The 27,927-nt window shown below is 43.9% G+C and overlaps 1 protein-coding gene across 2 annotated transcripts in view; it reads right to left on the bottom strand.

Moving 5' to 3' along the window:
• Nucleotides 1-27,927, bottom strand: part of Srgap1 (SLIT-ROBO Rho GTPase activating protein 1) — a 273,611-nt gene that overhangs the window by 75,622 nt on the left and 170,062 nt on the right. For both annotated transcript variants that reach the window (XM_038314549.1, XM_038314550.1), the window contains exons 5-6: nucleotides 8,550-8,732; nucleotides 7,954-8,082 (exon numbers count right to left, since the gene is read on the bottom strand). In XM_038314549.1, coding sequence (XP_038170477.1) covers nucleotides 7,954-8,082; nucleotides 8,550-8,732 — 312 coding nt within the window. The remainder of the gene's footprint in view (nucleotides 1-7,953; nucleotides 8,083-8,549; nucleotides 8,733-27,927) is intronic.

Here is a 27,927-nt window from a genome sequence, read left to right as displayed (position 1 = left end):
ATCCGCCAGGCTCATTTTCTCAGGGAGAAAACAACAACTTTGTAACTAATGCAGACGAAGTCAAGAGAAAGGAGAGAGACCAAACACAGCAAGCTCAGAGAAGTACAGCCAGAAGGCAAATGTTAAGGAGAAAATAACCGGTCAGGGGGCAGCATGGATCTGGAGGGAAGATTGCTGGTCATTTATTTAGGGCACGAATGTGTAATATGCTCAAGGGGGGGGGGGGTGGGACTCAACCTTGTAAAGTTCTGCAACAAAGCACAAAGGCCCCAAGCAAGGAAGTGCACGTGGTTCTGTGGAACAGATGGATGAGCACAGCTGAGGCATAGTAAGTAGAGGCAGTATGCAGACGGAACTGGGGGGCAGGATGGGAGGCACATGGGTGCCAGCTCGTAATGGGTAACTGTGACTATTTGGCTCTTATTCTAAGGATATAGGAGGCCTGGAGAATTTGGAATATGACAGCCATGTCTGATTCCTGATATTTAGTACTCTGGGAAGAGAAGAGGGATCCAGAGGATATGAGGTGGGTTGTGGGGTACATTTCTGGAAAGTACAGGAAGCAATGCAGGCAGGTGATGCGAGTCTCTGCCTAGGAGTCCAAGGGTGTCACAAGAAGTGGTACCGAGGGTTTGGGACCTTCAGGAGGAAGAGCTGATGGGCTTTGCTGACGCACGGTATGGGAGGAATCAGGGAACCGGGTGTCAGCCTGTGGGCCTGGGTGGAAAGTGGTAGCCTTTCTTGGGGCATGAAAAATTGGTAAGAAGAAAGTTGTCTGTATAGAGGTGGGAAGAAATAGACATCCACGCCGCTTGGGGAGTTAGGCCTAATCAGAATGCCTACACAATCGCACAGGTTGCTGGCTGCAAAGTTGATACACTCAGGTGGTGATAAGAACCTAAGGGCCATCAAACGGTGCCTAAGCGAGAGCGAACGCGAAATGCAGAAATCTGGGGCCACCCTTTAGAGGCTTTTTGGCATTCAGGGGTCCAGAGGAATATGGTCAAGAAATCACTGGAGACTAAAAGAGAAAAGGGAAAAAAAAAAAAAAAAAAAAAACAAAAAAAAACAAAGCAAAACCAAAAAAAACTCCAGTCCTCATTTCAGGTACTTATGCCTGGCTTTTCTATTGGGAGAAACTTTAAAATGTCCCATTTCTTCAGTTATCTAACTCATTCCTGTTTTAAAATACACATTAAAAATCACAACGGATTAAAACCATGCCCAAATTAGTCTGTATGATCGATATGATATGCCAACCCACTGAACACGATCTCTGTAATCTTTCTAATCAGAGTTCAGATCTAATGGGGAAGTACAGTATCTCTTTCTGGCAGGTTTTCACAGATGACTCTCAATACCACCGTGCATGGGGGGGACATCTGACTAATTAAGGAAACTGATTAAGTTGCTTTTTAATGAAGTGTAGGTCCCAAGAGACAAAAAGATAAGGCTAAAAGCTTTAGCATAACTGATTATTCAGAAATGATAAACCAAAGGCAGCAGGGGCTCGGCGCTGCAATCTGATTTCAGTCTCATTCTGTATAAATGGCCAGGAAAGTGTGTGTGACAGATATCCGTAGGGAGAAAATTGGCTGGGGTAGGAGATTATCTCCTGGAAGTACTCCACGAGAAAGGCTTAGCCTTCAAGCCTCCAAGGGGGCTGCAGCCTTCCGAGGAGGAAGTTAGACACAGAACTGTATTGCAGCAGTGACAACTATTTATCACCGGGCACATACTTGGTGACAAGGGACCAATAGCATTTTATCATTGAAGACTTAGTTTCTCCAGGTGCATCTTAGAAGTGTGGATCTGTGTGGAAAGAGGCTGTGGTATCAGAAATGAAGTCTTAGACCCAGTGATTGTTTTAAGAATGGTAAGTTCACAGAATGGTGGATTTGACAATAGATTAGGGAATGCTACTGTTGAGCATTTAACTGTGCACTGTGCACAGCGGTGCACACCTTTAATCCCAGTACTCTGGAAGCAGAGGCAGGCAGGTCTTGTGAGTTCAAGGTCAACCTCATCTTCATAGCAAGTTCCAGGCCAGCCAAACTGTATTCTTGGTGAGAAGGATCAGTGAATAAGGGGCTTGCTGCTCAGATCTAGGGACCCGAGCTTGAATCCCTAAGGCCCACACAATGCTGGGTATAGTGGAGCACATCTGTAATCGCCGGGCTTCTAAGGTAGGATGAAATATAGAGACAGGAGAATCCCCAGAAGCCCATGGACCACTGAGCCTGGCAAATGCAGCAGGGAACAAAACACTCTTGTTTCCTGGAAATAGAGCATCAATAGCCAAGGCCGCTGTCTGACTTCCACACGTGCGCCACGGCGCACCACACCTAGACACCCTCATGTGCACACACACACATCCTAAACACCAATCACCACTACACGCAAACATGCAGAACAGAAATCCTTCAGCAAGAAGATCGCTGGAAACTCGGCATTCAGTGAGAAATATGGCCTGCAGGATTTGTTTTCTGGTTGTAAAAAAATCTTGATTTTATTTTTACAGAATAAACTGTCAGGTCTTTTGCCTTTAATATTGGACATAGAAATGATAAAGGACATGAAACCTGCTCTTTGTGAAAACAAACAAAAGAATCTATTTTCATGTATATGCCCTCTTTTTCTAAAACAACCAATTTCTTTTGCCATAAGACAGCTCAGCAGTTGAGAGCACTGGATGCTCTTCTAGGGGACCCAGGATCAATTGCCAGCAACTAGATGGCAGCTCACTGTCTATAACTCCAGTTCTAGGGTTTTTAACATCCTCATGTAGACACACATGTAGGCAAAACATCTATGAACGAACACACACACACACACGGACCTGGGTTCTGTTCCCAGTTTCCACATGGGATCCACAACCATCCCATGCTCAGCTTTAGGGGATACAGCACCCTCTTCTAATCTTGTGGGCACCAGGCATGCATGCAGTATACATACAAACATTCAGGCAAAACAGTCATATGCATAAAATAAATAAATCTAAAACAAGGATTGCTGCTATCTAGGAAGTTCCTGACACTATCCCCCTAGTCCCTATCCCTCCTCTGCCTTTCCCTGGGCAGGAAACAGCACTGTGCACTGCAGAAGACTAAAAATGTTGTAAGCAAAAATGAAGTGACCGTGTTCTTCCTTTCGCGTGGCTGCTCTGTGAAGAGCGGACGTCATCACCTGTAAGGTCGTGCTTGCTTTGTCCACACACCCCTCCAGAGTGGGTCTGGAGCCAGAGATGTCTCCTCATTGTCTGTACTTAGCATTCATCTATTTTCAAGCCCCATAAACAACAACAACAACCGCAACCAGATGCTCAGATGATAGCCAAGCTATCATATTCTTCGTCACATTATCTTGCATATCAAAAAGTTGAGTTATAAGAGCTACTACTTTAAATTTGCACAAAGACATCCATTTACCTACAACTCTTAATAAATTATAAAATCAATCCATTGATCCCAAAAAGCACAATCAAGGCCTTAAGACTGACTGAAATCCTAGTAGGGCTCTAAGACCCATTTATTTTTTTTAAAGTGTGAGATTTTTCTACTCTGTTACACATTTCTGAAAGAGAAAGATCAAATTTACCTAGTCAAGTATTGGTAAATAAAGGCTTTATTCATTTAATATAGAAACATTAGCGTCATTAAGTAAATCTTAAGTATCCAAAAATCTCTAAGTAAATAAAAAAGATTTGAATAGGTCTATGAAAGTGTTAAAATATTATTAAAGTTTCTAGCCTTCGTACTTAAAAGGAGGATACTGAGTTAGTGAAGGCATCATTGGTATATATGCAAATCGATTAATCTTGTGTTTCAATTATATTAGAAAACAAACCCTTGACTTTCCTTTAATTTACAGCCTAAGCAAGCGTTTGCTAACCAAGAGTAAATTATAGCTCGGGTGTTGCTAAGGTTCCAAACTACTATGGTGTAGGAGGGTCTTCTTTCTATGTGTTGCTTTCATTGGTCAAATAAAAAGAAACTGTCTTGGCTTTTTGATGGGGCACAATTTAGATAGGTGGAGTAGACCGAACAGAATGCTGGGAGAAAGAAAGCAGAGTCAGGCAGATGCCATGGCTCTCCTCTCCAAGACGGACACTGGTTAGACTCATGCTGGTAAGCCAGTCAAGTGGCAATACACATTAATGGAGATGGGTTAAACTAGTATGTGATAGTTAGCCAATTAAGAGGCTAGATATAATGGGCCAGGCAGTGTTTAAATGAATACAATTTGTGTGTTGTTATTTCGGGGTATAAGCTAGCCAGGCTCCTTTTTATAACACTGCCACATCTCAACAAACTCCAAACTGAAGAGACTTTGACACCTTTTTATCTGTTAAGAGGAAAAACACTTAACTCCATGATGGGGGAATCGGAGTCAGGACACACTAAGCCGATGTGTGCACTGCTCTCGGGGAGTTAAACCCCAGCTGCTGCGCAAGATGCAGTCACACCATCTATGATGGTGTCTACAGTGGAATGGCCGACTTGACTTCATGGAGCCTTCATCTACAGTTCATTTCGTAGCGGGAAGAAAAACACAAAAAAGCACCGAAGAGAGATGCGATGGGACAAATCCAGAAGCTGGGGCATTTGAAGGAATATGTGCCTGTCTCTTCAACAAGGGTTTTGTCAAGAAGAAAATTAACATCTACGTGGCCCAGGGAAGTGTTCTACACTGCTCAGTTTGGTGCGATCTAGACACGGCGGCTGTGAAGCACAATTTAGAGTGAGAAACGGGAATGCAGCTTCTGAGGCCACTAACAGAAAAAAGCAGGTTAAATGGTGTATGTATGTAAAATATGACTCCACAACTTCCCTGTATAGTATGTGTGTATGTATGCATGCATGTCTGTGTGCGTGTATGTGCGTACGTATGTTTGTGCATGTATGTGTGCGCGCGTGTGTGCGCACGTGTGTGTACATTTGTGCGCATGTGTGTGCATGCGTATGTGTGCGTGTAGCAGGTACAGCAAATCTGAGCTTCATCATTGAAGCACGGTGCTTTCATCATGGCTTGAAACATCTTAAATTTTCTAGAGTCTACATGTGCTGGCCCTGAACTAATAAAATAATTTAAAATGCATATCCTATGGAAAATCCTTGACTTTCTGTCCCATGAATAGACCTGTTTATGATCATCCATCATAGCAAATTTGTTGGATATGGATGTGAGATGGGAGAACTGAAGATCTTTATAAAAAGGCCCCCTCCTCAATTCTCTGACTTTCTGAAGCTGTGACTACTGAGATCTATTGAGTGACTTTCATGTCATTTCAATGGCACGTTAAAGACACCGTGACTTTGACTTCCTCTCATTGGAGACATAGCAGGTCTCTCCATTAATATCAGATAGCTCAGAATGAAATGCACATCGTTAAATCAACTCACACAACATAAAGGATCTGAGGAACCATGGGATAATAACCAAGCTGTTTCTATTCCACCAGGAAAGGCCAAGCTAATGAGTTTTCAGATCACTACTATATATGCAAAATGGGATCCTACAAAACAAGCAGCCATTTTAGAATATCCACTTTCACACTGCCTGAAAAAAGCAAACCAGGGAAAATGGCTTCCTTTCATCTCAGGGCCTTCGGTTCCGGCAGATTCTGACAGCAAACCGATTCCATGCCGCTTCTTTCAAACTTCATGGTTCAGTCATGACTTTTGGGAACTGTTCACGTTTTTAATTTAAGGTTGCTCTTTAAAACTTTTGAAAAGACTGAAAACCGCTTGGCACATTTAACCATTGTCTATTTAGAGCAGAGTCAAGTGCATCTGGAGATGAAAACATCTCTGTTTAGGGCCTGGGAGACGGCCCATTAGGCACAGGGACTGTTGCTCAAGCATGAAGACCAGCGTTTGCGGTATCCAGAACCCAAAGAAAAACGGCAGACACAGCAGTGTGTACCTGTAATTTCAGCACTGGGGAGGAAGAACCCTGGGTCCTGCTGGCTAGCTGTCTCGGTCACTGCTCTGTTGCTGTGAAGAGACACCATGACCAAGGCAACTCTTACAAAAGAAAGCATTTCATTAGGGGCTTGCTACAGTTCCCATTATCATCTGACAGACAGCATACTAGAGAAGTTGCTGGAAGCTACATCCTGATCTGCAGTCTGAGGGAGAGGACCTGGGACTGACATGGGCTTTTTGAAACCTCAAAGTCCACCCTCAGTGACACACTTTCTCCAACCAGGCCACCTCTACTCCAAGAAGGCCACACCTCCTCGTTCTTCTAATGGTTTCAAATAGTGCCATTCCCTGATGACCAAACAGCCAAACCCTTCCATGAAGTTTGCAGAATCTTCTAAATATACACCAGGTGAAGTCATTTCTCTCTTCCAACCGTTGGCTGGCTCCTTGCCACACTGAGCGCAGAGTCTGGACCCTTCACTGCCTCAATGGCTGTGGTCAGTCCATGTGGCTCTCACTCCAAACATTTCATTTACACTCACTCCGCTCCAACAAGACCATCCCCTTTCATATCCCATGAGCACCTTGTGCTTGCAGACAGTAGCATGTCTGCCTCCCGAACACACTTCTGCCTCTGTAGCTCTCACCCAGCCAATGCGGCTGTGGGGGATTCCATCCTGGAATTGGGTGCTGTGCAGCTCCCAGCTTACGTCTTGGTTCAAGTATCAGGCCTTTCCCAGCAGAAAAGAACACTCATGGCAATATCTTACATGTCTTTTTGGTTGGTTGATTTGAGACAGGGTCTCACTATGTCACCCTGCCTGGCCAGGAACTCGCTATGTAGCCTAAGCTCATTTCAAATTCAAAGAGACCCGCTTGCCTTTGCCTCCCTAGTACTGGGACTAAAGGTGTGTGCCACTATGCCTGGCTAGCTTTAAAGTACCATCAGTACTCACTTTAAATGTGTACACACATCTCACAGACACACACACACACACACACACACATCAATTTAGAGTTTGTCTCTCAACATATATGTAAAGAGCACAATGATAAAGACTTTGTGTTGCTCACTGATGAAACTCCAGGGTCCAGGATAATGTTTGAGAGAGGTTATGTACGGCTTTTTAGCCCCAGTCAGCACTATCGCTGTAGACTAAGCACTTAGCACAACTGACTTAAGCACTCAGCACTTAGCTTATGGGTCTTTAAGCACTCAGCACTTAGCTCATGAGCGTGTAACATGTGCGAGGCCCTGGAAACCTTAGCATCTGTTTACAAATATGTATGTCCCTGCCTATACTTATATTTATTTGTCTATGCATATACTTATGTCTGTATCAAGGGACTGGGCTGCAGCCAGGTGTGAGGCCTTGGGTTTGTTCCCTAGCACTGACAAAGCAATAACCCAAAACCAACCCAGCAAAGAAGTGCTTGGTGCGGGCTTGCTACTTGTAGGCAAGAAAAGTTTTTCTCTCTTCAAAACCAGCTTAGCCTTTGAGGGCACCAGGCATGCCCATGCCTGCACATCTACATGTACAGGCAAAAACAATCACGCACATAAAAATCAAAATGAATACACACTGGAATTCAGATAGTAAAGATTACATATGGGTTGTGGCTTCTTGGAGCTTTTTGGGGGGTTTGTTTTGTTTTCTGCAGTGCTGGGGGATCAAACTCAGGGCTCCGTACATGCGAGGGTAATGGTCTCTCCCTGAGCAATAGCCCAGTCCCAGTGAGTTAGTTTGAATTGATGCAAACAGAGCAGTGTTATGGCATAGTTTGAAAACTGTATTCTACCCTTTCTGGTTGAGTCCACCAGGATAACAATCTGCTTTTATCAGATTTAGTTTGCAATTATGCTTTGTGATATGCATCTTACAACTGATCCTGTCAAAGGATCTTGTGTGCTTAGGTTGGAATTACTTTTTTTCTGAACACTTCATAAACCACATTATTCTAATAAATAATGGCATTTTCTCATTAATGAATGATACTTTCTGTCTATAAACCGTCAAGTACTTACGTCGATTAAGTCTGAAAGATCGTGAATGTAATACTTGAACACTGAGGCGTTGGTTGCTTCGAGTGTCAGGAGATACTCGTTCCTTGCTTTAATTGATTTCAGCTTATTTTCTGAATATTTTGCTTGTCTCTGGTAATGAAGAAGACACGGGCATCAGGAATGAAAGGGATGTCATTTTAATAAGAGAGAAATACATGTGGGTTTTCATGAATCTAAGCAATTTATTCCACATATAAAAATGATCCCCAGGTCCTTTGTGGAAAGTGCATTTCGATGTGATTTAAATAACAAAATAAAGATCCCCGGCTCTGGGAATAACAATGGATTTGGGCTCCGGGCCCACTTTCACTGAATTCTCTCTGTCAATATTCCAGTTCTCCAGATTTGTCCTGAACACTTGGCATCCACCACGAAATGTCCAGCTGTTAGGACATAATTTTATGTGTCTTAAACAGTCATCATTCCCATGGGAGGAAATGCATGTCTTTTCATAGTAATTCACCATGTGTGTCTATTGCTGGTGGATCAGGGTTTTTAGGAATGTCTTGTCTCCCCATACGAGGAGCCAGGGCTGTGCGATGGAGTTTTAAACGTACCTTTTCCTTCATCTTTTCAATTTTCTTCACGGAGCTGCGCCTCTGATGCCGCTCTTCTAGTCTGAGGTGGAAGACGGGGTCTCCGGACCTCCCAATTTGCTTCTCCTCTTGCTTCTCGGCTTCTTTCAGCTTGCTCTCTGCACTGATGCTCTCGGCGTGGTACATGTGGTATGTCTTCATCACCTGGGAAAAGCGACCCAGATTGTTAGGAGACGTCTGTCTGCAGCGTTCTGAGTGAACGGACAGCTATGAGGTGTGCATGTGAAAAGTACCACCTTCCAGCCGGCGAGGGGAAAGTCAGATGGTAGGAAGACAGGCGAATTTGGGCTCCTGCTTCTGTATAAACCAAACAAATATGCAAATTCACCTGATGGGAGAAGGTGCTCAGGGGACAGGCTCTGATGAAAAATGGTTTACAGAGGCTTACGCACATTTTCAGTATGTGCAAAGTTCTCTTACGCGCAAAAGCGTGCTCCCCAGTCTCCTCTGCGCTATGAACTGGCGGCCCGAGCCATCTACTCATGGGTAAGTTTTAGACTCACTGGAGCTCCGCGTTAGTACGGTCCTTACTTAGAGGACTTTTCCTGAACAAAATGTATTTGTCAAAATACCAACATAAATATTAAGATTCACACATAGGTTTAGAATAAAAATGGGCTTTCTGATCACAAAGTAATACTTTATATTCAGTGTAGAAAAATAAACGATACAGAAAGGAGATTACCAAACGAACAGAAAACAAGAACAACACTGTAAAGATCTGGCATATAGCCAAATCTTTTTCCCACAAACATACATACACATACCCTTCATTTTAAAATACCACGTATTATTGCTCTAGTTAAAATTTGGAATCAACCAATATATATATATATATATATATATATATATATATATATATATATATATATATGTATATATAATTTTAATGTGTTTTAAAATAAATATATTGTGGTGTAGTATTTGTTAGAATGGGTGTGGACATGTGTTCAGGCACGAGTGCGTGTGGGGGGGCATGGATGCGTGTGTGTGTGTGTGTGTGTGTGTGTGTGTGTGTGTGTAGGCCATGGTCAGGTATTTTTCCCTCAAATGCTTCCTGCCCTCATTGTTCTGAGACATGGGCTCTTACCAAACCTGAAATTCCGTGATTTGGCCAGGCTGACTAGCCAATGAGTTTTAGGGCTCCTCCCGTCACCAACCTTCATGGCGCCGGGATTCCAGTCACCCCCTTCCACGGACAGCCTCTTAAATTGTACATGGGTTATGAGGGTCTGAACTCGGGTCTTTTCTGACTGAACCACCTCCATCTGAATCACTAAACATTCTTTTAAAATGTATGTTTAAGGCTGTACAGAGTTTCCAAGCACCTGCACCACACTTGACTAACGTGCTGCTGTTGCTCGTGCTAGGATTGGGTTGTCCTAACCCCTTCGTGTGCACACTTGTCTTTTATGAGGAACAACACATACTACTAGTATGTTAGTAAAATTTAGGAATAAATGAAACAATATTTATAGACATCTTTCCTATGGATATGACAAACTCACATACTAAATCTACAATTATTAAAAACCTTGGGTATGTTATTGCTACAAAGATGTTCATGAACACACTGTGTCCCCTAGGACAATTTTTTCAAGGTAAAACTGTAGTGTTAGGAAAAAGAAATGCACATTTTTTTTTGTGTGACTTTGAAATGCATTGCTACGTTTATACTCTTTAATTAAAGAAATAAAACCAAGCTGATTTTATAACCTCTCAAGGTATTACAAATAACTAACCTAGATATTTGATACGTATCTTTCTGGATTAATAAAGGTGGGCATTACTCTTTCAGTTACATTTTTAAAAATTATGTGTTATGTATTGTGTCTGTGTGGCTGCCCCAGGAGGCTAGAGGCATCGAATCTCCCTGGAACTGGAGCTGTGAGAAGGTGTAAACTGCCTTTCATGGGTGCTAAGAACTGAACTTAGGTCAGTGCTGCCAGCGGCTGAGCCATCTCTCCTGTGTTAGCGGTCATCACCTAGGTTTACGAAATTTTACCTGTAATGACAGTGTCCCCATACTACATGCTACATTCAGGGTTAGGTATCTGGGGAAACTCCCAAGGCCTGTATTTTGTGCACAATTATTTTTGTCGTGAGAAACAATCCACGTTAGGCATGATGCTCCAGTGAAACCCAGGGGGCAGATTTTATTTCACCCGCAAATAACCAAGTCATCCAGATTCGATTTTGGAACTAAGGTGTAGTTGTTAAGAAGTTAAGGTACAAGCAATGTTTTAAAGTAATAAACTTTCCTTTTCTCATTTGGAGAGATGAGTTTTAAAATAGATTGGAACCTGGATGTATCATTAGAATAAATGAACTCATTTAAGCAGAGCTGTGCCAAACCGCTGTTTCTCTAAGCCAGCAGAAAAGGTAGGAAGGGACCACTTCATCGGGGCCCAACAGCGCACTCTCAGGATGACTGGAGGAGTAAAACCGGGGCTGCTGGGGAGTCTAGCTTTCATCAACTGTGCGCATCTCTAAAGCCTGCAGAGTCGGTACCAAGTAAACCAGAGGAAGGCGTAAGTACCAACCAGCGGCAACGTCTGTGCAGCCCTGCGTCCTCGAAAAGTTGTCTGTTTATAGTAATTACTGGACCTGGAGGAAGTCTGGTTGCCCACTCTAGTTGAAAAGCAAAGAAAACAGCATCAGGAAGCAGCTGGGCAGCTGGGGGATGAAAAGGAGTGAGCCTGCAGCTGGGCAAACAGCGGAGTCAGTGAATTTACTACACACCTTACCATTCAAGGCTGGGCTCTGTTTATATTCCCTGCCTGGAGCAAACCCACATACCATTCCTGCTCCAGTCACATCTTAAAATGACAGGGGAAGAATAACTCCACACATGTACGCCGCTCGCAGAACTGCTTGGCTCTCTACTTTTCCTGCTAACACAAAGTTAGAAACAACAACGTCCACCCCCGCTGGATGAAAAGGCGGCCCAGAAGGCACTGCGCGTCTGTAAATTTCTTTTTAATACCCCACTGAGAAAGAGACCCATCTTCGGAAGTCTTGGGTTACTTGCCTACTGAGGGCTAGATGAAGCACGTTTAACTTGCACACAATAAGCCTAGTGCACAAGTAAGCACACTGAGTCTGCTTCTAGCATGGTGTGTTAAAAGGAGCACACTTGAGCCTGAGCTATTGTAAGACAGCGTGAATGGGGGGTGGGGAGCGTGTCTTACCACAACGGAGGTTCAGTATGATGGCCCAGAGTTACTTTTGCCTAGTTCAATGATCAACTTTGTTTGGTTTCCTGGTTCGACTCTGGATTTCCACTCTCTCCCCGTAAGTGGTAAGTGTTAGGGTGAATGAATTTTTAAAAAAGACGGGGAGGAAAAAAAAAAATTTCTCAAAGCCTGTTGAGAATTCTAATTGCAAATAATGAACAGAAGTCTAAACTGCACGATTCAAAATGTTAAGCTGACAGAAGGCAAAGGTGTTTGTCGTCGAAACAGCACATAGCCGTCCCGTTTCTCAGGAAAAAAAGAACTTTTATATTTTAAGGTGTAGTTGGAATAGGTATTGCGAGAAACACATCAGCTTTTCCTTCGGCTAATGCAAACATATGCCTTGCATACCAAATGGCCCCGTGGGCATCTAGCTATTTAAATGTAGTCGCAGGGTACATTTCCCAACTTGAATTCTTTTCTACTAAAAGTTCATGCATAATTCCCAGTCAGTATCCTCAAGTTATCATTCCTGAACTGCAGAAAAAAATACAGTCCAGCAGAAAGCACTCCTGAGTGAGAACCAGTTTTTGTTACTACATTTCTGTGTATGAGTGTGTGTCTGGTGTGTGTGCGCGTGCGGCATGTGTATGTGCACTTGTGGAGCCCAGTGGATGGCATGCAGCGTCCTCTTCTACTTCTCTCTCCACTTCCTTGAGACAGGGGCTCACAGGAAACCCGGAACTGGACCGGAGGCTCAGCCCCAGTGATCCTCCTGTCTCCGTTCTCCCACAGTGTCGAGGTTACAGGTGCAGGTATCACATCTGAGCACACGTGGATCCTGGAATTTTTCCTTAGACCTTAGCACTGAGCCATCTCCCCAGGCCCATACTGTGTATATTTTTGTAAGCCTGGGAAATATTACATCATAAACTATACACAGATACTGTTGATTTTTTTTTTCTTATTGAAAGGCCCATGACATTTAACTGACACCAGCCTTGTATTTTAAGGCATAGAATCTAAAATACCTGTGCTATACATTAATATTCTATGAGAGGTAATTATGCATCTGAAAACAATGTGTACATTGGGGATCAGTGGACCAAAGCCACAGTTTCTACCTTTGGACTTTGGCGCAGATGTTAGAGATGTGGATTGGAAGAATGGATCGCCAATTGCTCAGGGTGGAGACTATTAAATGCCCTCCTGCTCACCTTACAGAGTTATTGTGGATTCCACATTGTGTGTGGAATCACTAAACTTTACAGAACATATATTATGTGTATATCTATGGTCACACCATCAGGTCTGATAGGTGCACACACACATATATGTATCTAGCCTACTAAGCACTGTAAAACGCTTCATACCTGGTAGACACGGTGATTCTAAGTGCTTTGCTAATTCTTCTAGTCACTCTTTGAGAGGTATTTCTATCTTCCTCCTATCCCCTAAGGTGAGTTTAAATCCTGTTTCCTGTTCTATGGATGGAAAAACCTTCTTCTTTCAACTCTCTTGACTTATTAATGGCACTCACACTGCCAATCATGAGTTACAGAGATCCATGTGCCACCCAGTATCACGGCTTATCTTGTAAAATCAGCCAGGACACTGACAAGGGAATACTCTGTGCCTTTAGAGCCTTAATTCTACTTCAGCTACAATGCAGATAAGAGACACTTCATGAGAGGAATGAAGGATGAGAGCTCACGTCACGGCGTGCTCTTACATTTAACAAACACTCACTGAATGCCGACGATATGCCTGGTACCTTTTCATCCCGGGCATCCAAATGAGCACACTATTAAACACCTGAGATTAGAAGAGGGTTAAGACAAATAGTTCAAAACCATCTGTGAAATACAGAGCTGGTTCCTTTTCTGTTGCTGCGGCAAAACACCGCGATCGAAAGTGCATTGTGTGCACACACACACCACACAGATACATTCACATATACACTCACATGCACACACACACACATACTGACACACACTCACATACTCACACACATCCACATATATACATTTGTATACACACACTCATGTAACATACATGTATGCACACACACATCCACATATATACATTTGTATACACACACTCATATGTAACATACATGTATGCACACACACATCCACATATATACATTTGTATACACACACTCATATGTAACATACATGTATGCACACACACTCATGTACTCATTCACATACATATAACACTTGTGTACACACATACTCTCTTTCTCTCATACACACACACACGCACACACACAGACAATTATAACTGAGTTTCTGCAAGTCATCATCCTATCAGGACCAGAAGGCTGGGACTACAGCCTGGAAGTCCATCATTGTTGCTTCCCAGGAAGCGTTAAGTTTCAAGGAGAAGGACAGGCCACTGAGACACCCCAGTCATACCAGAAACTGCAGCACGGGGAGCCTGGTCCCTCCGGGGGTTTTGAGAGCTTCAGCCTATCCTTCCGAGTTTGGCCTCCACTTAGCCATGGGGTGATGATGCCAAAGACTTATTGGAAACCAGGGTGACAGCAGTCCCTTGTAAAGGAGCACTTGGGCTACTGTGGGCCATGATCTTTCCTCCTGACATCTCTAGCCTTCTTGCTCTTTGGTAAATAGGGACAACTTTGGGGAAGAAACACAACTGAGTTCTAGTGTTACCACTGCCCAACTGGGGAGGCTCCTCACGCTCCTGGAGCCCTGTTCATTCTTTAGATTAGTCTGTCCTGTCCTCTCCTGTCTATCATATCTTATCCCATCCCGTCTCAGCCTAGTCTAGCCTATCCTGTCATTAGTGGGAGAATGTACAAAGCACCAGGCAGTGTGGGTAGCCCTCCTCCCTTACAGTTTCTAAGGCAAGATGTAGGGCAGAGGTTCTCAACCTGTGGGTCATGACTCCTGTGGGGGGGGGGGTGTCACACATCAGATATCCTGTATATCAGATATTTACATTACAGTTCATAACAGTAGCAAAATTATGGTTATGAAGTAGCGATGTTATCATTTACATTTGGGGGGTCACCACAGCATGAGGGATTGTGTAAAGGGTTATAGCACAAGGAAGGTTGAGAACCATTGATGCAGAGGGAAAAGTGCAGGCTTTGGCCCACGGTCCATCCTTGAAGCAGAGAGCACAGGCCACCACTGTATCTTAGAGGCAGCTGAGAGATTGGAGGCACAGCAAAAATAGATCAGCACAGGTGTTTCTTACTGTTTCATGTTAATAGGCAGGCCCAGCAAACACCTCTTTAAAACTCATCAAAACTCTTCAAAACAGACACATACCAGTGAGGAAGCTCTAGGAGTTGACGGTATAGACAGCTACATGTTCACAAAACATGTGAATTCACAGAAGCTTCCAGCCCCTCAAGAGTGTAAATCCCAGTTAGCTCCCTGTTCAACATATAAGTTAGCTATAAAACTAAGAGGATGTTAGACTAGTTTTTTTTTTTTTGGGGGGGGGTTGAATACACCTGCTTGTATGTGGAGGCCCAAAAATGTGACCTTGTCTGAAGGTCAGAGTTTTAGCTTGTTCAAAATTATTGACAAGTGTGGCTACACACCCTGACCTAGGGTGTGGTTACTTGGTTCCTTTGACATTAAGACGGTCCGCACAGGTAGATCCACTCCACCCTGACCGATGGTCAGGATAGTCAAGCATACTTCTGCTCCTTCTTTTGAAATAGCAGGTTTGATCTTGGGAGTGGCCGCCTTCAGGATACTTGGTCTAGGGTGGGTTCACTGCCTAAGCAACAAAATGCTTTTCTCTCAGGAGACTTAATGACTTGATGACTCAACATTCAAATTGTCCTTTGTATCATGTTAAAGAAGCCTTTTGTCTTCTCCCCCCCTGTTGTATTGGGGTATAAAAGTGTATAGAAAATTAAATGGGGGGGGCAAATTTCAGTCCCCTTGAACTCTGTCCCGATACTATCCAATGTTTTCTGTTTTATTATTTTCACTCATGTCTTTGTTTACTATTTTTTCGAACCCCTACTCTGCTGAGTGATCTCCTCCTCGAAGCTGGTCCCTGTTAGGTAGTCATCTACCTAACAGCCACCGAGCACCCACTTTCCTGGGCTTTGTTAGGTTTGAGTCTGGATAGGACCCAATGGGGCAGGGACAGGCAAGCCGACCCACACTGTGAAGCAAACAGGGGTCTGTCACATGTACAGGTGCGAGTGGACCATGTGGATGTTAGGGCCAGCTGAACAGAGTTAGGTGATGAAGGATTCTCGGGGGGTCTTCTTAATGAGTTTATATTTAACTCTAGAAACACAGAGAGAAAAGTGAGCGGAAAATGTTTCATTTATATCAAGAATATAAAATGAGGAGAAGCCAGCTCTCAACATGAATGCTAGTCTGTCTGTATCTACAACACAGCCCTCTCATTCCAGCCCTACATCCTATTCAAGTCCCCTATACCAGTGGTTCTCAATGGGGGAGGGGGGGGCTGACCTTTACACAGGGGTCAGCTAAGACCATCAGAAAAACACAGATTTTTTATTACAATTCATAACAGTAGCAAAATTATAGTTATGAAGTAGCAACAAAAACGACTTTATGGTTGGGGGTCACCACAACATAAGGAACTATGTTAAAGGGTCGCAACATTAGGAAGGTTGAGAGCCACTATCCTAGACTATATTTCCCATTATCATTTGGGGCACCAAAGCAGACAAGTAGCTGGTGGCTAAGTCACAAACAATTGGTCAGTAGGACTGTCATGGTGAGCTTTCATAAACCCATCTTCCTTCCCTGGACCTGTGTGCCTCTTTCGAGATCAACAAAATCAATTTGCAAAACAGCATTTTCTGAGTAAATTGTGTAGAAGTCACTTGGCTATGAGTGCTGAATCCTAAGATAAACTACCTGAGTTCAAATCTGCTCCCGTACTTATGTGCTGTGTGATCTTGGGCAAGACCATTGCTCAGAATAAATGACACACCAAATAACGTCACTTAGATTTCCAACACAGGGGCACTCTTTCCTGGGGAGTCATGTGTCTCAAGATTAGACTCAACAAAAGGGAACACACTTGCCTTTTATCTTCTTGTTATTTCATGAACCAACAAGATAAAATTCATAACACCAAAGAAGTGCCTGAAAGTCAAACATTACACCAGCGTGCAGGTGAACTTTGTCCCGGGCTGTTATCTCTTCTGCAGGCTCATTCATCTCCTCCAGAAACTACCTACTCCAGTCCAAAACTGCACACAGACCTCTGTTCCCGCTCCCCTAAGACGTCGCTGAAGTTTCAGATTTGAACCTTCTGTGTGGCTCTAGTGTACCTGTGTGTTAATAAGCTTATATGCTTCGATTTTATTTTCTGATAATTTGCTTACTGTACATTTGCTTTATGGATTCGGATCATTAGACTTCCGGGAGGGGAGGGCTGAAAGGTTTTCTTTCTGTCCCTACATAATCTAACTTGTGCCCCAGTTTCTTCACTGTTAAATAAAATTGTAATGCCAATTGCTGTGGGAGGGTTCTGGGCATTAACTAACAAATGGCATGGAAGAAAGCCGACAGAACATCCGCACAATAGATGCCAGCTGCTGATATTTGAGGAAAGCGTCATAAGATGACTCATTTTAATACTATGTGATGACTTCTCCGCAATTGGGGCGGGGGAGGGGGGGTGACCATTTCCAAAGGGGCAAAAGGAGTGGGGTGAGAAGTGGCTTCACTAAGTGCATGCTAAGAAATGTTAGCAATTTTACTCTTTTGAGCTAATGAACGGACAAAAAGGAACAATCATGTTGAACAAGCAATAGGATGAAAGATTGTCTGTGAGGCTGGCTTCTCAGAGAAAATGTGCCGTGCACCCTGGCTCCACTGGCTCGGTCTCAGCAGAGCAGTCTGAATTTATCATCAAATTGTACTTAGAATTCACACAAATGCTTTGAATGAAAGACACTGTCTGGTACTCTAGGCCCTGCTGGCGAGGGATGGCCAACCTAGCAAAGGACAGGGTGATGGAGATGCAGAGAAGAAACAGAATATAGGTAAAGACAGAGAGCCCGCATGCAAAAGGAGTTATAAGGATTATAAAATTATGAAAATAATTATGTTCAGCTCAGTGTACCATTAAGGACTTCACTTTGGGAGTAATTACACAAGGCAGCATTTTTAATGGAAAGCACTGACCTATGGAACAGCAGTTGTGGGCTTGGTACGGGTGAGGCTACAAAATTGCTCTTAACTTTAGCCTTCATGACTCTGGCGGGGGGGCCTCATCGATGAGAGAGGGCCACACGAGATCTCCCTAAAGGACCAAAGTTAGGGGGCTCTCTCAGATCAAACTATCGCAGACCCTTTGCGATAGTTAAGAAAGATAAAAGCGTGGTGTGGAGGCACAAACGTGGAAGGACGCCGATCATGGTCATCTCTGGAGCAGAAGGCTCTGTCTGAAGGAACTGTTAGCAGAGCGTCTAACAGTGGTTCTCAACCTGTGGGTCACGACCCCTTCAGGGGTGGCATTATCAGATGTTTACATTACGATTCATAACAGTAGCAAAATTACAGTTATGAAACAGCAATGAAATAATATTATATAGTTGGGGGCCACCACAACACGAGGAGCTGTATTTAAGGGTTATTACAGTGTTAGAAAGACTGAGCACCAACGTAAGAGGAATAAGGAGAAGCTTAGAGGTTACAGAGAATGACATTAAGGAGCAGCGGAGGCTCTCCTCAACCTAAGGGTGGCTCCACCCCAATAGGCTCATTCTTGCCAATAAAATACCCTAGGTCTAAATGCATTTAATAAGCCTGACCTACTAGATGTCATCACGTTTACCTGGTTCCCTTAAATGTGGTTGGCACATTACTCTACCCTCAGGCAAAAATCATCTAACACAAAGCTTGATTTTATAACTAAGGGTTGAGGGACAGACAGACAGATGCTTTGATGACATGACGGGATGAGAAGAGAAAGCAAACTATAAAAAGGTGTTGAAAACACAATATATTCAGAGAACTGGATGTGGCCTGTCCCCGCTTCCATTCTATTGTGCTTAAACAGTAAGGCCTAAAATCATTTTAGGGGAAGAAAGGTTTTATTAATCTTCTACTTCCAGGTTGCAGTCCATCATTGAGGAGCAGTCAAGGCAGGAATACAAGGCTGGAGCCTGAAGCAGAAATCATGGGGAACACGGCTTTGCTGGTTCACTGGCAGGCTTGGTTACACGTTTATGTAACTTAGGTTTCTTATACAGCCCAGAACCATCTGTCTAGGGATGCTACTGCCCACAGTAGGCTGGGCCCTCCTGCATCAGCTAGTACTCAGGACAATCCACACAGGTGCCCTTAAGTCTATGTCGTCTAGCAAGTTCCTCAGACCACACTAGGCTGTGTTAACTTGATAAATAAAGCTGGCCAGAACACTTTTCCTCCGGATAGACTGGCTGACTTTGTTTGGGTCACTACTCCTTCCCATATTGCTGGTTCCAGTAGCTACTCCTACAATCCTACAGTTAAAAAACTGCAAGTGAGAGGCTGGAGAGATGACTCAGCGGTTAAGAGCACTGGCTGCTCTTCCTGAGGACCCAGGTTCCATTCCCAGCACCCACATGGCAGCTCACAACTGTCTGTAACTCAAGTTCCAGGGAATCTGACACCCTCACACCAACGCACATAAAATTAAATAAATTATAAAAAATTATAAGTGAAGTCACTGTAAGTCAGAGATTCCTAGAGTATGAAAATCATGGTCAGGCTTATATTTATTCCCCCCTGCTAGAGACTGGATGCTTTCTTCCCCATGCCCGGGAACCGTGCTCCTGAAGGGGCTTCATGAGTCTCAGATACTCCAGGGTGGGCATGCATTCTGCTCCTTGTGTGCAGTTTGTGCCCTGGGTACAGCTTTGTAGAGCTGTGCTGGCTCATAGCTTCCCCCTTCTGAAGGCCTGGGTGGTCTGCACAATCTGTTAGGCCTTTCTAACACTAAATGTGGCTGGTTTTGAGTCCAAAACTCCAAACAGTAACAACTACAAACTGTAGGAAAATGATAAAGCATGCTCAGGGACACTCATAGAAGAGTTTGCTTGGCCTAGGGTTCCGGGGGATAGAGTTCATCACGCAGGGCAAGCGTGGCAGCAAGCAGGTAGCATGGTGGGAAAAGGAGATGCAAAGATACTGACAGGTCACATCTCGCTCCCAAGCAAGAAGCAGGGAGAGGGAACTGAAGTGGTGTGTTGTCTTCAAACTCTTTAAGCTCATCTCTAGGGACATACTTCCCCCAACAAGGCTGCACCCCTAAACCTCCCTGAACAGAGCACCCCCTGGGGACCAAGTGTTCACACATCTGAGCCTACAGGGATGTTCTCAGCTCAGCCAGGACAATAAACAATATACTTCCCAGTAGCTAAAGGCAAGTTGTTTTTTTTATCATCACGGTAGATGATGGATAAATTTTAGTCCCAAAGAAAAGCCGGGGTAACAATATACTAATTATTGCCCCATCTCTGCTGACTTGAGCCCGGAAGCAGAACACCACACTGTGCTGGGGATACGGGGTTTCTCTAGAACCCTCTGAGGGCTCTGGTAACTCATCTCATCTGCTTCGTCTCACAGAACACACCCAGAAATGAACAATACCTTCTCCCTGCAGGCTGTCTTGCTCGTTGCTGTATTGATGAACCTTACTCGGGGGTATCTATCATCCTAGTGACTTTAATTAGCTCCCAAACTGATTATTGATCAATCATCAAGGACTCATTAGGGAGGAAAGCCCAGAATTCTTTGGCAGCGCGGGGCTGATATACAGAGACGCAATGGGCTTCTGTTTAGACTTCTATGTTTGAGTTCAAGGGGAGCGGTTGTCATGTTCAAAATGCTAAACTGAACAATAATTTTAAAGTGTTAATATTAATTACAATTGGTTCGTAAGACTTTGCTACTTTAATAAAACCGTTTAGTGGAAAATGGGTAATTTGGCTTATGAAGGATAAATTATTTTATGCCTCATTAAAAAGCAAATGTTTCTATTTGTAATGAGAGAAAACTGTACAAATTAATCTTAATCCGAGCTTTTTCAACAGCTATTAGAGGCAGTTTCTAATTTAAAGCTTGGAGTCATGGCCAAGCGTTACTGGTTCTGTTCATCTCCAAGGGACTCCTGATGAGCAAGCGTACTCAGCAAAGACTGCTCCCTCCCCTTCTGTGGACCAGAGAATCCTTGTCCAATGACTTCATTAATATATTACTTCATCGTGTGATATATGTTACGTAGCATATATATGACAACATGTGATGTATTATTCTTGCTTCTGCTGGTTATTTTAGCACATAAGGTAATTTTTCATAAGTATGATAAAATAATTTAGCAAGCATAATGCTAAAAAGAGGTACTTACTTTAGAACTATCAGAGACTTCTCATATGAAATGCCAATAAACTTTTACCTAGTAAACTCTTCAAGATTATTTTCCTATCTTGCTTCGTATGTATTTCACTGTAGATAAGTAAAGGGGTGGGGCTAGATTTCTTAAAACGTGCAGCTTATTCAACATTCATTTTTTATTTATTTATTTGTTTGTTTGTTTGTTTGTTTATTATGTACACAATATTCTGTCTGTGTGTATGCCTGCAGGCCAGAAGAGGGCACCATACCCCATTACAGTTGGTTGTGAGCCACCATGTGGTTGCTGGGAATTGAACTCAGGACCTTTGGAAGAACAGGCAATGCTCTTAACCTCTGAGCCATCTCTCTAGCCCTCGACATTCATTTTTAAATCACAAACTGGCCAACATCCTTACAATGCGGTAGGGGCACGGAGTTCCCTTCTGGGGCAGTGTGCTTTCCCTCACGTCCCTTCTTTGTGGAATGTCCTTCCCACCCGTCCTTTATCACTAGAGGAAGGTGCTGGGTGTCTTCGGGAGGTCTTTGGAAGGTTGGCATCTATGACGCCTCGCACCTAACACCATACAGAGGGATATCCCACCAGCCTACTTCAGCGCCATCAGGACTGTGCAGCCACCATTGCTCCCAGGACTTCCAAGTTTGCTGAGAGCCCTCCCCTGCAAGCCAGTCTGTGCATACGACACGCAGGCGACAAAGACAACCCTGTAACAGTCCTAGAGCTGACTGAGGGAGTAACACTTCGAGTACCTTCCGTTTTGCTGACTTAGGGCACAGATTCTGGGGTTTTGGACGAATGGCAAATACTTGCATTCTCTACGCCCAGAGATCTTACAAACCACAGCCTCTTTGCACAGGCTTACAGTAAAGATACTGTGCTGGCTGCTTTTGTGTGTCAACTTGACACAAGCTAGAGCCATCAGAGAGGAAGGAGCCTCCATTGAGGAAATGTCTCCAAGAGATCCAGCTGTAAGGCATTTTCTCAATTAGCAGTCAGTGGGGGAGGGTCCAGCCCATGGAGGGTGGTGCCATCCCTGGGTTGCTGGTTCTGAGTTCTATAAGGTGAGCTAAGCAGGCCAGGGGAAACAAGCCAGTAAGCAGCTTCCCTCCACCACCTCTGCATCAGCTCCTGCATCTGGGATCCTGCCTTGTTTGAGTTCCTGTCCTGACTTCCTTTGGTGATGAACAGCAATGCTGAAGTGTAAGCCAAATAAACCCTTTCCTCCCCAACTTGCCTTTTGGGCCTGGTGCTTCATTGGAGCAATTGAAAACAGATATCCTCTGTAAAAACAAGCATACTGTCTTAAAGACAGTAAGTTTTATTTCTGAGTGACTTAGGTAATCAAGCTCAGGAAATAGGCTGCCAAGTCCCAAGCTTACTTAGTCTTGCCTCTTAGCTTTGGCACCTCTATCCCAGGAATAAGATAGAGAGAAGGCTTTTGTAGCTACAAAACAAATAAATACAGCCCGAAGCTCTCAAAATTGTAGCTAGCATAGTGGATGCTTAATAAATTGTCATTGTGATTAATAAAACATTTCACCTTTCTTTCCTATCTGCTGGGGCCTGACTGTTGACCTCCCGGAAACTCACTCAGATTTTAGAACCCTACTCCCACGGGTCATGGGATTAGGTGGACAATCTGGAGTGATTAAGTCATGGGGGCAGGGCTGTCATAAATGGATCGCTGCCTACTAAAGAGGTCTTAGACTGGCCCTGCCCACCACGTGAGGAAACATAGAGAGGAGCTCTGAGCTAGAAAGGCCAGGAGGCAATAGCCAGACAGTGAAGCCTGTGTCTGTCATGATCTTGTACTGTCCTCAGCCCCCAAGCTGTGAGAAATGAATTTCTGTTGTTTCTGAGCCACTAGAGTCTTGTTACAGCAGGCTGAACAAACTCATAGTACCTATATTACAGTTCCACAGAGCCCTAACCCAGGCGATGCTCATTTATAAACTGCTACACACCTGGGAGAGGCTGGGGAGCAAAGAGATCTTTCTGTTGTTGTGTTGTTTTGTTTTATGGATCAAAGTAACTGACCTACAGAGAGACTTAACGCTTGCCTCACACGTCAGTGGACTAAGTCAGTAATAAACAGGGAGAGCCATTCAGAAAGTTCGTGCATCGAGAAGGGCTTTCATCTGAGGCTCTCAGAGGCACTAGAATACAAGCTCTCAACCTATTGTTTGTAGACGGAAGACACCTCCACCAGGGCCGGAGGGAAACAAATGAGCAACGCGTTTTGTTCAGCTGGAGATGTTGAAAAGCAAAGCAAATGTATGATGGGAGGCCACCAAATACACTAGAATCTCAGAGTCGCCTGCCACTTAAACAGCTCTCTCCAGGGAAACAGCTTTCAGGCCTCCACTGCTGCATGGGTGTGCTAGGCATCTGGGTGAGGACGGGTTAGAGATGAGATGCCTGACTGAGCACACAAAACACTTGGGGATCTAGAAGTCACCCCAGCGCTGCGACTTTAACTAAAATGGAAATGCTACAAGGGAATCCTTTTCTTTTAATGAACAATAGTCTGAAATCTGACACCTCGTCCCCAAATCTCAAACTGAATGCTAGGCTGGTGTAGAAGACAAAAGGAAAGAGGAAAGCACAGCCCTTTGTTAGTCTGAGCAGGAAAACCTTTTGAGTTTTCATCCTGCTTTTGACTGCAACTTAACCATTCATTTTTTTAAAATTCTATATTTCTCTGTGTGTGTGTGTGTGCTCATGTGAATGTGCACATATGTGTGTGCAAGCGCATGTGTGTGAAGGCCAGGGGCCAGTGACAGTTGTCTTCCAAATCTCCCTGTACCTTTTTCCTTCCTTCCTTCCTTCCTTCCTTCCTTCCTTCCTTCCTTCCCTCCCTCCTTCCCTCCTTCCCTCCTTGCCTCCTCCTTCTCTTCCTTTCGTCCCCCCCCTTTTCTTTTTTTTTTTTTTTTTTTTTTTTTTTTTTTTTTTTTTTTTTATTTTAAGACAGGCTCTCTTACTGAATCCCCAGCAGGAATATTTTGGTGGCTCAGCAAGCCCTAGGCCTCCCAACTCCCCTGCTCAGAGCTGGAATTACAGGCAGAGGGCTCTGTGCTTGGTGTCTCCTGTGGGTGTTGGGAGACCACATTCAGGCCTTCATGCTTGTGTGGCAACCACTTTCCCCACTGAGCCATTTTCCCCCGACCTCACCTATAGTTTTGTTTGTCCAATGTCCTTTTAGTAACTGTCTTGAAACCAGCCAGCCACTGACCTCCCCAGATGGGACCGGGGGGCAGATCCCACGCATGGAACTTGGCTTTTCCCAACTCTGTGCTTTGACCCTGCTGCTCCCTTCAACGGCTACTGGATCTTATCTCCCCCATTATTAATGAATGACTGTGGCTCTTCTTAGTCCTCACTGCAGGCTTTTCTTTGTATCACCGAGCTCTGTGGGCATCGCCCACCTTTTGGTGTAAAATGGTAGTCTGTGGTGAAATGTTGTTCGTGATCTCACAAATAAAGTCTGTCTGAAGATCAGAGTGTGAAGTGAAGTCACTAGTTAGCCATAGAGGCCAGGCAATGGTGGAGCACACCTTTAATTCCAGAACAGGGGAGGCAGAGGCAGACATTCTCTGTGAGTTCAAGACCACCCTGAGCTATACAAGATTGATCCAGTCTAAAAGAGAAACAGAGCCAGGCAGTAGTGGCTCACACCTTTAATGCCAGTACTTGGGAGTCACACACCTTTAATTCCAGCACTAGGGAGGTAGAGATAGGAAGGGATTTGGCTGGGCAGAGAGAGGAATATAAGGTGGGAGGAGATAGGAGCTCAAGGCATTCAGTCTGGGGATTGTTACACAGGATCTTGGCCCCTTGGTTCTGAGGATTTCGTAGAGGTAAGAACTAGTGACTGGCTGCTCTGTTTCTCTGATCTTTCAGCTTTCACCCCTAATATCTGACTCTGGATCTTTATTAAGACCAATCAGAAACCGCACTATAGCATCCTTCAGCATTTCCATGGGACAGGTTCCACAATGCCTCACAAAATCTGGATGCTCAAGTCCTTTACTTTAAAAGTAGTTTTAAACTCTGCGCTTTTAAAGTACTTTTAAAGTAAAGGCACAGCATCTTTTATCCCCTCCCATGCATTTTATGTCATCTCTAGATCATTTACACTATCCAGTGCAATGCAAGTGTTGGGTACAGAGGTACTACACTGTTGCTCAGAGAACCGTGACAAGAACACAGGTCCATAAATGTCCAGTAGAGATGCCAGGTTCTAGACCATTTTTGTTCCATGGTTGGTTGACTCCACATGGATGTGGTGGTCAACTGTGATGGTCTGCTTGGCTGTATCATCGCTAATGAAAAGGTACAGCATGTGGGCTAAATGGGCAGTCAGTCTGCTCTGAGACTTCCTGTCATCTTGGGCAAAGGACTTCTGTCTCTCTGCCTTGGCTGCCTGCCAGTTAAAGAACTAATTATGTAAACGGTTCTGGCCAGAGCCAGGAGGAAGGCTACCTGCTATGACAAGGGTGCTGTGTACAACTGCCACTCCGCAAGCCTCTGAGCTGGCCCAGTCTCTCCTGCTCTGAGACAGGCCCACGCCTCACATGTGCTAGTCAGACTTCAAGCCCCGGTTTCATTTCCAGCCTGGCTGTGAATCAGTTCTGGGGCTTGAGTTTCATAGAAACTCAAACCTGGGTTTGGCAGACCACTTCCAAAATGTGGCAGATCAGTCGGTCACTGCTAGAGATCAATTTAGGACTCAAGTTCTATTAGCCTAAGGTATATTAAATCCAGAATGTCACGTGGGTCAGAAACCAGGTGCACTTAGGTAGGCTGAAATGGCTCACCAGATACAATTGACTTAGATCTTGATTTGCTTGCTCTCTCTCTCTCTCTCTCTCTCTCTCTCTCTCTCTCTCTCTCTCTCTCTCTCTCTCTCTTTCTCTCTTTTTTCTTTTTTTATTTTTTTGATAGAGGATTTATCTGTGTAGCTTTGGAGCCTGTCCTGGAACTAGCTCTTGTAGACCAGGCTGGTCTCGAACTCACAGAGATCCGCCTGCCTCTGCCTCCCGAGTGCTGGGATTAAAGGCGTGTGCCACCACTCTCCGGCCAGTTGTTTTCTTTCTACTGAGAATCCTTTCTTGTCTATTTTTTCAGACAAAAAATCGAGGAAAAGGGGTTATTCTAAGTCTCAGAATGTTTATCTACACTGTGTGAAGATGTGTCACTGTCATGGGTCAAATAAAGGGCTGAATGGCCAATAGCTAGGTAGGAGGGAATAGGTGTGATTTCCGAGGACAGAGAGGACTCTGGGAAGAAGAGAGGCAGAGACACCAGCGAGACGTGGAACAAGTCAGACATACAGAACAGAGGAGAGGTAACTGAACCATGTGGTAGAACGTAGATTAACAGAAGCAAGTTAAGTTATAAGAGCTAGTTGAGAAAAAGCTAAGTCCAAGTTTTCATAATTAATCAGAAGCCTCCATACTGTTATTTGTGAGCTGGTGGCCCAGAGAAAAGTTCAACTATAATTCTCTGTTCTGGTTAGCACTAAATATATTAATATACATAATATATATAATGTATATATATAGGTTTGGAGAACAATGGCAAACAAAGCTCAACAGCTTAGGTACCAAATAAAAATAAATCTAATTACTACGTCTGTCATTAATGGATTCTAATAATTCAAAAGCCATAATTCTATGTTTCAGAATATAACAGTTTGGGTAAAATATTTTGTTGTTGACAAACATCCTAATTATGAAACTTTTTTAATGTTTAAAATATTTTTTTAGGAAAACATGCACTTTTTTTCACTTCCAAGCCAGTAGTTTTGGGGAAAGCAAGTTCATATTGTTCACGTAGACTGCCACGGCTGTGTCTGTGTATTTCTGGCTGAGAAGCACCAACCAAAAGCCATTTTCAAATCATATTAATACATGAAAAATTTCGGCAGGAATGAAGCGGGGACTGAGCATCATTAGCTCGCAGAGGGTCCTAAATAGCACCCCTGTAGAGCTGTTCCCAGATGGGCATCAGGGATCTGTGAGATGTGAACTTTATAGATAGGTTTGCTCACCTCCCCTGAAAGTCAGTCATATGATACCAACTCCTTTCTGGTTCCACTCAAGTAACAAAGCGAAGGGCAGACACATCGGAAAGAGACTTTTGTCCATGACCTCTAAACGGGCTGCTTTGGGAAAATCTTCCCAGGTCCCTTCACTGGGAATGTGGTATTCCAACGAGGGTTTCCAGGTGGGAGATTTTGATATATTCCTTTCTCCTTATTTCCATCTGTTCAGGGTTTTACTCCAGGGCTTAGCCCTTTTTTTTTGTAGATCATCTCAAAGGAATGAATTTCCATTTTCATTATAGAAATCTATTTTAAGTATTCAAAATGCCCGGAGGTAAAAGAAACACTTCATGGGGGAAAAAAGTACTTTGAGGCTCTCTGAAAAAAAATCTTTTTGGGAACCTCTAACGTTGCCTGGGGCATGCTTCCTTGGGAGTCTGTTGGCTCCAGGTTTGTAAGCTTGTAAGACCAATGGGAAGCTTCCCTTCAGAGTTCTCTGAGGCCAAATTTCCAAAGGCTCAAAATAACAGCACCATCCTCCTTATTCCTGATAACACAATGATGAGTCTTTGTATTTTAACATTTTTCAAGGGCTAATGTGCTTCAAACACATGTGAAGGCCAGGGTGGACACTGTCCTCATAAGTGTCTCTCATAGCTACTCCCTGTGTGAGCTCCTGAGAGCCTCTGGGACACTGCCCAGGACAGTGTCTATCTGCCATTTATGTTCCTGGACA

The sequence above is a fragment of the Arvicola amphibius genome, chromosome 17, assembly GCF_903992535.2.
Source record: "Arvicola amphibius chromosome 17, mArvAmp1.2, whole genome shotgun sequence".
NCBI lineage: Eukaryota > Metazoa > Chordata > Mammalia > Rodentia > Cricetidae > Arvicola > Arvicola amphibius.
Note: the sequence above shows the minus strand (reverse complement) of the source record. Positions and strands in the feature narration are given on the sequence as shown.